The sequence below is a fragment of the Borostomias antarcticus genome (assembly GCF_949987555.1).
Source record: "Borostomias antarcticus genome assembly, chromosome: 19".
In the NCBI taxonomy this organism is placed as follows: domain Eukaryota; kingdom Metazoa; phylum Chordata; class Actinopteri; order Stomiiformes; family Stomiidae; genus Borostomias; species Borostomias antarcticus.
This window is the reverse complement of record NC_140252.1, coordinates 12,181,185-12,195,207: the sequence shown is the minus strand read 5'-3', so window position 1 is coordinate 12,195,207 and position 14,023 is coordinate 12,181,185. Positions and strand designations below refer to the sequence as shown.

The 14,023-nt window shown below is 44.8% G+C and overlaps 1 protein-coding gene across 1 annotated transcript; it reads right to left on the bottom strand.

Moving 5' to 3' along the window:
- Positions 1 to 347: 347 nt before the first annotated feature.
- On the bottom strand, positions 348 to 11,395 carry LOC311321607 (protein LEG1 homolog). The gene is made up of 6 exons (XM_084453604.1): positions 11,036 to 11,395; positions 7,220 to 7,303; positions 6,770 to 6,954; positions 3,766 to 3,887; positions 2,203 to 2,441; positions 348 to 1,825 (listed from the first exon to the last, which is right to left on the bottom strand). The coding sequence occupies exons 1-6, from the start codon at positions 11,343 to 11,345 to the stop codon at positions 1,683 to 1,685; spliced, it is 1,083 nt and encodes a 360-aa protein (XP_084309730.1). The 5' UTR covers positions 11,346 to 11,395; the 3' UTR covers positions 348 to 1,682.
- Positions 11,396 to 14,023: the final 2,628 nt, after the last annotated feature.

Below are 14,023 nucleotides of genomic sequence, written 5' to 3'. Positions count from 1 at the left end.
ATACCAACAATACAGTTTATTTGAAAGTTGAGTCAAAGACAGCAGTTCCATGGCACGGATTGCTGAGTTAGGAAGTTATTTGACAAAAATGTTGATTCTCTAACAGTTGCCTTATAGGTCATGTAAATAGCTGAATAACAGAAAATCTTGTTTGATAACTTATCATTAGTTAAAACATACTCATGTGGGCTATGTTACAGTCATTAAATCAAGGTTAATCTGTGTTATCTTCGCTACTTAGGCCTAAAAAAAAGATGCCACATTATGTTTTTTGTGGCTGGAAGCCAGCCGCATAGCTAGTATAGTGTCTGTTGGGTTATCACTCCCTCCCTCCCTCCCTTACTCCCAGCAATGTTGGCCTGCATCTCTCAGTTGGCACCACAAGAGGCAGTACTCCCAGCACACCAAATTGGACTCCCACCCGGGAGACCAGGGTTCAAGACCCGGTGGGGATGACTTTATGGGACTATACCCCAAACCTCCACATGTTCATCCTTTCACTCCAAACTTTTTATCCCTTACCTAAATTCCACAAGTAGAGTAGTGGTCAGAGCATTGGACTCCCACGCGGAACATTCTCAGAGATTACCTTGTACTTACTTTACCACCTAAAGAGAAGTGCATACAGCAGGTAATGCCTTTTGTCCAGAAACAGAAGTTGAACCAATTGCAGTAAAATACTGTAGCTAACATTACAGGAATCATCAGTGTAACTGCTTTAGCCACTGACCGGTACCATTAATGTTATGGAAGCTGCTGCTAGTTGTGAGCTCATGTGCTAACTGGCTATTCCACTCTTGCTGGATTGTGCTGGATTAGTATTGGAAGCATTGGAACTGATGTGTCCAGGCGACAAGACCTAAGTAGACCTCTTAATTTATCAGACATTATTTCATGTCATTTCAATTCACAGCTATTTCAGTGGCATGACTAGCTTCCGTCCTACCACTCCTGAACAGAAACAAGCCAGCCACGCACATAAGCCAGGCTGGACCTGGCCTGGTTTGGTGAGGTGGACAGTTCAATGCTATGATGTCATTTTCAGTGTAATTGTTGAAGATATAACTAAAAAGTGTAAAGAAAAACCAAATGTAATCATGCTTTCATTTTTCATTCATGAAATCCACAAGACACCCTCACCATATACCAATACTAAATTGAACTGATATTACTATACATTCAAAAATCTGTATATATATTCCCATTCTTATTTGCTTTTGATCTTTTGATCAGTAGTCTGTTGAGGGTGTAATCAATGGTTATGTACAGTATATGTTTCAGGAAATTGGTATGTTGATAAACTTGCACAGATACCCATATACTGTTATGCTATGTTGATTGTTTTCATGTTACAATGTTGACAAATCCAATAAATCAACAAAAAAACTGCTTTCCACCTTTGTGTCTATACATAAAAGCAGCAAAAATTGGTGTAGCACAACATTACACTATACAATCTTTATTTTGAAAGCTCTTGAATGTGGTGTGACTTTTATTTTGAAGTGTCCTGAGCATGGTGGGGGTATGTCCTGAAAGTGGTGTAGCAAGACACTGCAGGCAGACCCTTCTCGATTCAGGGGCTGGAGGCAGATTAGGTAAAATGCATGTGTTGTCTTAAATGTGGCGGTTTGACCATTGTATATGAGTGTAATGTATCTGTTCCATATGGGTGCGTGTGCTGCTCAACATCTGGTGGTCAGGATGGAGAAAATTTTGGTGATGGCGAAATTGTGGTCGAGGACAAGATCCTGGAGCAGAGCTTGGCCTTTCTCTCTGGCCTTCTCTGAGCACATGGCCCTGTTCCACATCTGCACCAGAGTCCCGCCTAGCGCCCGCACACACACACACACACACACACACACACATGCACGCTCACGCATGCACACACACAAAGAGACAGTTGTTAGAAAGTGGCTCATATTTATCACATATATGTCTTTTAAAAATAGACTCACAAAATATATAGTCAAAACGCAATCAGGTGACCAGTCGGTTTGTCAGCTGAACATATGTGCCAGTCAAGTGACCATTACAGCCAGTCAGGTGACCATTACAGCCAATCAGGTGATGATAAGAGCCAATCAGTTGATCATACGAGCCAGTCATTGACCATAAGTCCCAGTTAATCGGGCGGTCAATCAGCTGACCAGAGAGGTCAGGACAGGGTCAGAAGTCAGTGTTCCGATGGTCGGTCTTTCTTACCCAGCATGTTGTTCATGCTGGTCAACCAGCTGAAGATATAGAGGGTGTGGTTCTCCTCAGTGCTGAGGTCAGGGATATTAGGCGGGCGGTCCCCCTCTCTCAGTGCGCGGCTGGGCAGCTGCGTCATGAAGAGTGCCGTGCGTTCCACGGTGGACTGGAAGTGAGTGGCCGCCATGTAGCTAGCGGAGCTCAACCAGGTGCTGGCAAAGCTGGTCTCCGGAGCGGAATAATCCCTCAGCCTACAGCGGAAGGAGTTAGAGGAGTTGAAGACCGTGTCTTGTTGATGGGGGAAAAGATTCAGTTGTAAAGATTCTTCATTTTGTTTGTCGCTGTAAAGGTCTGCTAAACCGCTTTTGAAGACTTGCGAGGTTTGGGAACTATGAACAGCTGCTGTAGTCTACGGTAGCAATGAAGTCTCCGACGCAAATTCAGGCGAGGACACGTACGTCACGCCCGGGGTGGTCAGCTGAGGTTAATCAGTCACGCATGACGCCAGCACCAGCTGACTGTAGCTGCCATAACATTGGTCAGCTCACTAGAGCGCATGTATTTAAGCCGTCAAAACATGTCATTGTTCGCGCTTACCATTACTGCTGGTTGTGCATTACATGCTCGCCCCACCTCCTCCCCTGCTCCTCCTGCGTATGTCGATGTCGTCTGTTGTCATCATTGCTCTCTGTCCGGGGTAGTCTGTCAGATATTCCACTAGCGTCGGCTAGTGGATGCCAGAGTAGCCGCTAGCTGGTCTCTGTGGCTTTCCGTGGCGAACGTGGGCCGCTACGTCTCCGCATGGCCACCCAGCGGTCCCTCCGGGCGCCATGGACGCAGAGACACTAGGCTGTATCTCCCGCGGAACCCACGAAGCGTCGGCCCGTGGGGACCAGGGACTGTAATGTACAGCAGCATTCCACTAGCGTCGGCTAGTGGATGCCAGAGTAGCCGCTAGCTGGTCTCTGTGGCTTTCCGTGGCGAACGTGGGCCGCTACGTCTCCGAATGGCCATCCAGCGGTCCCTCCGGGCGCCATGGACGCAGAGACACTAGGCTGTATCTCCCGCGGAACCCACGAAGCGTCGGCCCGTGGGGACCAGGGACTATAATGTACAGCAGTCCTCCTGTGGCACTCTTTGACGGTCTTAGTGGGCTGAGTTACCTCCGAGCGTCTTCCCGATCGCGGCCCACTCTGATCGTCATTGAGGCAGGGGGCTAGATGCCGTTCCCCCTTCCTGGCTCTCTGGGCCAAGGGCTTGGCCCAGAGGGGGGGAACACCTAGATTGCTTCCCCCTGCTAACGCGCTTTCCACGCCGGTGGAAGGCAGGGGGCCCCCCCGGACAGAGCACACCGCCAAAATTTCATATGCTATATATTATGCCGCTTGTATAATAAATGTTCAAATTTGACAAAAGTGATCTCGACTGAATTACATAATATGTTGATACAGTACAGTAAAGGTGTCTTTGTTAAAGTGTTATAACACTGTTAAGGTGAATGATGAGGTGATTAGTGGTGTGTGTTGGTACTCTAAGATGATTGGTGTATGGTGAGGAGGGTGCATGGCTACTGACTTGCCCTGACAGGTGCTGGCTGCCCCCTGTAGAGAGGTCTGCTGGGCTGCCCACATCAGCCCCAATATCTGGTCTCTCTTCTCAGATACTGCAATGGCAGAAACACTCAGGTCCTTCAAACCCTGGAGAAGAATGAGAGAGGATAAGAACCCTGAGAGAGAAGTCATACATATCAAAATATAAATATGTCAAATGCTCAAGTGCTGAGGTTTCATAAAGTATGGAGTGTTATTAAAGCAAAGAGGTTATATGGCACGCTCACCCCACACGTCTTGAACACTTCACAGGTGTGAATTCTAGAGAGTGCATATAACAAAAAGGGGTAAATCCGCACTGTCGAATAAGTTTGAGCTGCTTTTAATGCATGTAAACAGCAGGTAATGAACGAACGTGTTTCAGCCATCCGGCCTTCGACAGCATTTACGTCACCTAGGCGTTTACCCCGCCTTTCCACCTCGGTGGGGTAAATGTTGACGAAGGCCAGAGGGCTGAAACGCGTTCATTCATTGTCTGCTGTATATATGCATTAAAAGGAGCACTTATTTGAGAGTGCAGATTTCCCCCCTTTTTGTTATATGTGTAAAGCACAAATCCAAGTAACTATGTATTCACACTGCAGTCTGCAAGTAGTTATACAACACCAATATAAATAAAATACACAAAGACTCTGTGTCCATATCTACTGTATCATACACACTACACTCTACAGGTGCATCTCAGAAAATAAGAATATTGTGGAAAGCTCATTATTTTCCTTAATTTAATTCAAAAAGTGAAACTTTCATATATCGTAGATTCATTATTGTTGTAGCATTTAGTTAACACACACACACGTACACACAGACATACACCAGTCCACTTCCGGCTTTAGGCCTGGACCTGGGCCCAGTCCCCCTTCCCCTCACCCTAATCCGGGTCTGTATCCTTTTCCTACCCCCACCCTACCCCCGACCCCTGCCTCTACCTGGACCCAGGCACACTCACACACACACAGACATACACCAGTCCTGGGCTCAGATCCCCTCACCCTAACCCGGGTCCGTATCCTTTTCCTACCCCCTCCCTTCCCCAACCCCTGCCTCTATCTGGGCCCAGGCACTTTCATGCACACACTGACATACACCAGTGTTTGCCATGTCTCTCCTATGATGTTTTTCTCTGAAAATGTAATTTAATGTAATTTGTTGCTTTATAAATGTTCTTAGCTGTTAGACAAACATACTCCAGGAACTTGTTCGATCGCCTTGTTGAGAGAGGTCAGGGAGGAATTCTTACAGCTCACTTTTCTGGCCCCCGGGAGATACTGTTTTTTGCTTCCCTCTGGAATATGTAGGGATGGGACGTATGCCCACCTCCCTTGTTCTCTGTAAAGCGCATTGTGTTGCCTCTGGGTATGAAATGCGCTATACAAAAGAAGCTTTGATTGATTGATTACACACGCTCCACGTTGATGCAGTAATTTGTGCAAAAGGAGCCCCTGGTCCGACCAAGTATTGAGTGTATAAATGAACATACTGAACATACTGTACAATCATAAAGATTAAAACAAAAAAGGCTTGACATATTTAACTTTGTGTAATGGATCTAGACTATATGAAAATTTCCCTTTTTGAATTAAATTACGGAAAATAATGAACTTTTTCATTTTTGGGGGATGCACCTGTATACAATTCTTGCAGTTAAACCCTTAATTATTAAGTTCATAGACCATAACCAGGATGTTGCCAGTGATGCCACATCTGGACGCTAGATGAGTCCCTAACTGGTAAGTGATATGCTGTCAAATTTCCCCTCATGGAAATCACCTAACCATGGGCTGCATCCAAAACTCACAAGGTAAGTATATATTGTATATTAATTAAGTGATTTGCCAAAGAATACAATTATGCTCCAAAATGACCCTCAATTAGGATCCCTAAGTATAAAGGCTTCTCAAATCAGATGTATGTTTCAATAAGTTTTATATTGGGCTACATGCAGCAATTTAGTTTTCACGAAATATATTTAAAAAAAAACAGAAACAGAAACACATATAAACATAAATTCAATATTCCAGAAATACCACCTCATGAGTTTATCTATTTCATAGACCCCAAGGAGTGGTGCCAGCTGCATGGATTTATTAGCGCCATTAGATGGAGACAAAGGTTCAGGTAAGTTAATACTTTTCATTCAGTCCTAAGGGATCAATGGTATTCAGTAGTCTTATCCATCTCCTCTCTGCCCTTTGGCGGTGGACCTTGGATCAATTGTGTTAGTCTCCAAACCTTCTATTATTAAGTTCTTTAACTCATATGTTCTAAAATGTACACATAAAACCATGGCTCTATCCTCCTTGTTGGTGTGGTACATGTGTTGCTTTCATCTACATTGCAGTGTGTTCTGAGTTTCTCCAATATAGAGTTTTGGCAAAGATAACACCTGATTGCATATACCACACTGGCTGTATTGAATAGCACCTCCTGGGACCCCCAAATTGGCACCAACAAGTCTGAATGTTTATTGCCTCCTCGACCTGCGACCGTTCCTTCGTTCTTTAGCAGGATAACACAAAAACTACCAGAGCAGTTTTCACAAACTTGGTGGAGGTGTGTAGCAACTTAGAACCCATTAAATGTTGGGTTCTAAGTTACAGATACATGTTATTAGGAAACATAAAATTTTTAACAAAATAAACAACTTTTATTGTCATACAGTGGATTTACATGCTCTTAGCCTGGATCCTGTGGTAGGCTATTACACAAACTGAGGAGTGACCATTTCAACTCAGTTACACCAGAGCCCCCTTTGTAGTTGCCTATGTAGGCCTATTTGTTACAGGTGAGCCTGCTGGAAATGGGATTTCAGATCAGAGCTGAGCTCCTGTTCTGAATCTGAATCTGGTGTTCTGGGCCTGGTGAGGCAGAACGGGAAGTCAAGGTAATACCAGTTTATCAGGGTCCAGGTCAGGATCAGAATCAGGGTCGGGGTTAGGGGTCATGGGCTCAGGGGTACAGTCGGTTACCTGGAAGAAGGCCTCCCACTTGGCCAAGTGCTGGGGGAACTTGGCAGAGCAGTCGGCGTAGGAGGTGCAGTAGTCCTGCGCCACACCGCCGGGCACCCGGACCCGGACCTGGAGCTGACCGTTCCCGATCACTCCCTTCTGGACCGCAGCCAAGAACGGAACCACAGACAAGAAGTAGTTCACACCTACAGAGGGGGGAGGGGGGAGGAGAGAAAGGGAGCGGATGAGAGAGAGAGAGAGAGAGAGAGAGGGAGAGAGAGAGAGCAAACAGAATGAGAAGGAGAGAAATAGAGAGGGAAGCAAAGAGGAAGATAGAAAGAGACAGAGGGAATCATATAGTAAGAGACTAGCAGTTCTTCACATGGCAGCAGGAGATATCCATTCCACTTAGCCAACAGCCACAATGGCTACAGGGGATTCTCAGCAGAAAAAGCTGGTCATTCTACTCACAGGCCCACCAGCTCTTTCCAGAGATGCACATGGGGTCAGACTCCTGGCCACACGTCGTAGCACCAGAGGGGTCCATCAAACGGCCTGAGAAGTGGGGGAACACAAGCACACCTCTCTTTACTGCTATGATAATGGTGCTCCATCAGTATGTAGTATTTTTATTCCTCATTATGCATTAGCTAATTATCCAGGTCCAATCTGCAGGGTTACTTTAAGTGGCAATAAGCAATTTCCTACCGCTAGATGGTAGTAAGAGACTTGTTTACAAACGAAAGGCCTAAAACATATAATGGCCGCGTTTCCCAAATAAGAACGTTCTTAAGGAGTTAAGAAGGCTCCAAAGAAGAGGTCAGCTAAGATGGAGCCTTAAGAAAAGAGTGTTTCCCAGACACGTTCTTAGTGCCCACATAGTTTTATCTAAATGAGCCATTGTGTGAGTGTAACCTTTTGCATTCATTGTTGAAATCACATATAGTCTACCACAAAAATATTATTGCTGTGCACATTCTTATATCCATATGTAAGGATGGATTATTCATTCAACCTTGATTCCTATAAAAAAAAAACATATTGATGAACCTAGGCGACATCTGCTGGGAGAAAGTAGCATTGCAGCCTTAAAGTCAGGTAAAAAAAGATGGCTGACCGGCTTTTAGCCAGAATACACTAAAAAAATGACCAAACTACCTTTTCCTGGTGGGATTTCGAAGTTTCAAAAACACTGACACGTAAAACGCACATATCTAGGAAAAGTCATGAAAGCAGGGCGCTGTAACTTGAACGGTTGCAGAGAATTATTTTTTTATGTAGTTGCATGGGTCACCTTGACCCACCCTCAGCTATTCTAGTGTTAAGACAGCGCTAAAGAAGGCTGTTAAGAAGCGTCTTAACTGGAGCTGTCCACCAGCTCGGTGCTGAAAACAAATCAATCGATGCCAGGATAATCGATTGTTCCACATAATTACATGCTCCCAAATGAAGTTTTGATGTAACAAGTGCCGTCCTTCCAGCCAATCCAGTTCAATTACATGTGTTAGTTGCCTGATGTCTGTCAATTGTCCCTGGGTTGGAGAGTGGCTATATTGTTGATGTACCCTGAGGCATTGTTTGGGTGTGTGCTTTTGATGGGGATGAACTGTATCTCTTATTGTTATGGGATGGTTGTAGGATAACCTAATCATGGTCATGTTTTTATTTTAACTTTATTAAACATTATTTATGTAATTCTTATATACAGAGCATACAACAAAGGGTAAAGTAGGAGCGAGAACAATTGTGAGAAAAACTACAGAGCAGCATCAAAATTAAAATTTAAGTGACCTTGGGCTCTGTGAAAGGTGCTATATACTGTATAACCACGACATTCTTATTATAAAAGGAATCAATTCTGATTAGAGAGATATAGCCTACGGTAAAACATTTAAAACACATGTAACCATATTAAATAGAGGAGAGTTTTCCCCAATTTTAAACACTAAAGGGTGCATGAAAGAAAGGGAAAAGGGGAAAACACAATAAGACGAACAGTGAACACTGTATTAATATCTCCTATGAAAAATATGAAAAAAGGTTATTGTAGCTTTAAGTAATGGTGTATTTAAATAAATATTACCTTACTGCTGCACTGGCTGGACTGCACGTTTCACAAAATTAGCATGATTACCGTTGCTTATTTTGTTAGCTCCGCCCCAGCAACAGCACAGTGTTTTTGGTAGTGAGTGTGTGTGTTAGGACGATTACGCAAAAACTACTGGACCGATTTGCATGACATTCGGTGGAAGGGTGTAGCATGGTCCAACTTAGAACTCAATTCAATATTAGAGCAGATCTAAAGCACGGCTAGGGGCCACAAACAGCCCAAAAACGGCCTGTCATTCACCTCCATTCAAATTTTGGAGCAGATCTGAATCACAAGTCTTGTCCACTGGCCGCCCAAACACAGCCGGTCTGCCCATTTACTTCCATTCATTAAAAAAAAAAAACGTTGGACTATGATTACACAAAAACTACCAAACAGATTTTTACGAAACTCCGTGAAGGTGTGCATCATGGGCCACCTTAGAACTCAATAGATTTTGGAGCAGATCCGAATCACGGGCCAGATCCACGAATGAAAACTTAGAACAAAGCCAGCTGCCTGTGTGGGGGTGCTAGAGACACAGGGTTTGGACTAGGGTGTGCAGCGGAAGAGCCCGGAGTGCTCTGCACTGCCCCCCACTGGCTGTGACCCAAGGGGGTCTCCACAGAGCCAGCCAAATACAGCCACCCATTCACCTCCAGTCAATGTGTGTGACGTGTGTGACACGTGGGTGGGTGGGGGAGGGGTCAAGCACAGTATAGCTCTGCAGTGTAGGGTGCACTTGATTTGTGCAAAATCGTTTTTTTGCGATTATTTTGTTTTAATGATCGTTGACAGCCCAAATCGTAATCTAGAATAAAAACCGATTAATCGAGCAGCCCTAGTGGAGGGGTGTATCATGGACCAATTTAGAGCCACAGAGCCACAACAAGCATTCAGGGGCGGAGGTCTGTGCTCTCCGAGCACCATTTCTTGTTAAAATTTGTGGTCTGGCTGGGTCCAGACAGAAAAACTCAGCATGCAATATCATTGCCAATCACATACCGACCTACATGTATGTGGTAAGGAAATACTTTGACATGCAGGCCTATTCACTTCACCAACCCTGCAGACGTAGGCTAACCTGGTCAATTAGATAATTATGAAGAAAATATTAGCCACCTTTTACACACACCTCTTTGTAGGCTACTGCTACAAACATCCAGTCTCTACAGTCCAGAAAACTGCTGCGGAAAAGTACACCAGAATCCACCCAAGTGGGTGGTAGGCTACAGAGACAGCTGGTGCTACATCTACGTACTTAGACCTCATTAAGTCACCGGGCATGAATTTGACATGTGCAAGGAGTATTGCTCAGGACCCAAGGAGGTGAAAAACATTCCGTTTAGGCCCTTTCTGAACATGAGCACTACACACAGCAATTCTCGATAAAGCTGCTTTAGCTAACTAAGTTAGCTAGCGCCGATTACAAAAACAGTGTTTGGGTATTTGCTGTATTGTGGGGAAACCTGGGTAACGGGCATGATATAGATAATAATAACTTGGTATGAATCATATATTTTCATGAGGGTTCAGAATGTGAGTAAACAAATAGCGAATTACGCTTATGCTAAGCTAACAAAGCTAAGCTGCTGTCTGTGAGGGCTGGCATATCGAATGCCGGAAGCAGACCATAATTCGGAAAAAATATGTACGGTAGTCAATGGCGATAAACTATTTAGTGATCCCGTTTGAAATGTGCCATGACCATCACATAATGATGTTTGTCAATTTAAAACATAAATTTGCAAGTCAAGAAAGTCGCCATTTGTCGTAATACTGTAAAGCAGTTATTCCAGAACGAGGTGTAAATCACTATTAGTCTGGCCATGTTGAGAGCTGCAGGAATGTAAAAGGAGAGCTATGCATACAGGGAACTGGAGTCCTAAAGTCGGAATATGTTTGATATACAGTACATTACAATCGAATGTGGTAGTGAGTGAATTGACTGGGAACTTGGGATCTTCACTGAGTTTATTTGTTCAAAAGACTATTTAGGAAGGGGCATAGTTTCAAGTAGCCTATTGTATGAGTACATTCATTTTATTTAGCCTATATTGTATTTAAGAATAATGTAATAATGCATAGTTATAGCCTTTATAAGGAATTGGTTATGAGTTATACGGGCACAGGAACGCGCAGACCGAGCACGAACCCCGACGGGCACTCCACTAGTACTGTAAATATCAGATGCCTACCTGACCTGAGCTTCCAGCCCAGCTGCAGTGGGAGACCCCACAGAGGGTTGCCTTCCGTGGCGTTGGGGCCCATGGAGCTCATGTACTGGTCCGTGGAGGCCAGCAGGAGGCGGTAGAGGGTCATCCTCTGCTGGTAGTCCCAGGGGTTGACGGTGACACTGCCGTTCTCCTGCTGGGGCAGGTCAGACAGCTGGCTGGAGGCCTCTGCCCACAGAATGGGCAGACCGTTCTCCATGACGATGGCCCCGCGGGCTGGGCCTGACCGCGCAGCCAGGAGGAAGAGCGTGGAGAGCATCCACAGCACAGGCATCGCCGGACTTGAACTCGCACACCGGGCCGAACAGCTGGGGCTCTGTCGCTCACACAGAGCTTTTATACTGGGGTAGTCTGTGGGGGTGGTAGACCGGGGTGCACTTTGAGCATTATGACATGTGCCAGAGAAAGAGAGAGAGAGAGTGCGGGGGATGAGGTTGGGGGAAATTGTTTTTGGCTGTCTCTCTGAGCAATGTTCCAATCAACTTCAGGGTTAGTTTTGGTATCAAGTGTGTCCAGAGTTATGGCCAATAACATCGGTAGAAAACCAGCCAGTGTGACGTAATACGGAGATAAAGCACCTCTCACTACAATAGTTAAAGTTAAAGTTAAAAGGAATGTCTTATTTAGCTTGTGACAACATTGGTGACAGACAGACAGACAGACAGACAGACAGACAGACAGACAGACAGACAGACAGACAGACAGACAGACAGACAGATAGATAGATAGATAGATAGATAGATAGATAGATAGATAGATAGATAGATAGATAGATAGATAGATAGATACTTTAATAATAATCCCTTTGGGGGAAGCTTTGGGTTTCAGCAGTGGAACAGTACAGCAGCAGTGGGAAAAAAAGTACAACAGAATAAAGAATATACGTAGAGAATATACATAATCCGAATGCACACACTAGATTGATTGAAGCTGACTTTTTTGAAATTCTCTCACTAACCTGAAATGTGTATATTGTATATATATATATGGTATATTCAGTTAATTTATCTAAATTAAAGGTCTTACTCAAAGGTCTTACAAAAGCGGGAGAGGACTATTTATTATTGCGCCCTGTTTATATTGTAAGGAGGTGATGTGGGTGAGTGGATGAACACTTGCAATATACTTCCTGGGATGTTAATGTATTTTAGCTTGAATCACGCGCAGAACGGAACTGCTATGGTAACCTTCTCGTGGAGAAGTCAGCGAGACACTCCAGCCGTGAACGTGCACACTTATGGAGATCCCCGACAGCGAGGTGACAAAAGTGGTGCAGGTAAACCTGCTCAGGAAAGGCTCGCGGCCCCTCTGTGTCCCTGACACTGTGAAACACAGCTGGGTTTCAACATCTCTGTTTGACAGCTGAATGTACTGTACCTCGGCCATATCAAACAACCCAAAGGTTGCTTTCTGAACCTCAGAAATCAGAATCAGAGGTTGTCTAATCGATGTTTATACAGACTGGGCCAACAGGCCCTCCATACCATCCATCTGAGAGAGAGATGAGATGACCAGCTGAGACAACACACACACACACACACACACACACACAGAGAGGCCTGACACAACACACTCATAAACAAAGAATCCTGACACGCACACGCACGCACACAAACACACACACACAGTAGGCTACACATTGTCTCATTATTGTTAGTTTAGTATATGAATGGTTGCAGTGTTGTTTTGTTTGTGATGTAATCATGATGCAATACAAGAGCAAAATAAGCCAAGGTGTGAAGATGAGGCAACTCATTAGTAGTGTTTTGATACTGAGGTCCCCACGATGCTGTCCCACCCCTGATAGACAGAAATTACACACACACACACACAGACACCAATCTCCTACACACACGCACACACGTCTGTTCACACCTCCCCAACCAGGGGACTCATTATATTCCAACAGTACTGGGTGTCACTAGTTAATCTCCAGCACTGTGAGGTGTCAGGTAGCCTCTCTGCACCACAACAAGCCCACAAAACACGCCTGCCCGAGGGTCCCTGTGTTCGCCCATACTCCCTCTTCCATCGCCAGACCCCCCTGCCATCTCTAGCCTCTTCTACTCCCTAAGTCTCCCCCAGACTCCCCCCCCTCCCCCCAGTGTCCCCTAGCCTCTCCTGCCACTACTTCCTGTTCTCCGTTAGAATCCCTCTGCCCCGTTTCTTCCCCGATCTCACCAGCTTCCAACTTTTCACACAGCTTTGAAAATATGACTGTTGAACAGTTTGAGAGTGCTGCATGGCACCACGCGATGAGGCATAACTCTGGCCTCTAACTCTGGCCTTGACCACGCATGTCTCTGTGAGTGATGGTCACTAATAAACATTCGCTAGAAAGAATCCACTGAGTTCAGGGACAAGCAACGTACTGTAGGTCTTGTACAGTTGTGTGTGTGATGTGAGGACAGGCAGCTCAGAGGTCTGAGAGCATCTGCAATGCAGGGACACAGTTGTATTCCATGTCCAGCACATGAAAACAGTACATGAGGTCAGCACATAGACCTGTTCACCCTACAGATTCTCACCATGTTGGTCTCAGTCAGTCCAGTGTGTGGATTCATGTATTAACCAATGTTGTCCCAAGATTGTCCCAAACTTAATAAATTCCTTTTAACTTCCACTGTAGTGATACTGTAGGTGCTAAACACACTTGATAGCAAAACTAACCCTTATCAATAGAAATTCATAGAACATTGCTCAGAGATGGCCCAAAGCAATATAACAACATTCTAATTGGGTCTAGCTTTTGTTGTAAAATTTTGTCCTAAACTATACTTGGAACACTTTGTCAATACAATCAAATTCTGTAATGAAGAAAGTGTCCAGAGGCGATCAACAGAGGCTGTTTATTTCCACAAGAGCAAATACACAGTCTCAGTGAGTGCAGGAGACTCAACATGCTCTCCACACACACCAGTTTTATCATGTCTGTTTCTATCAGTTGTCACA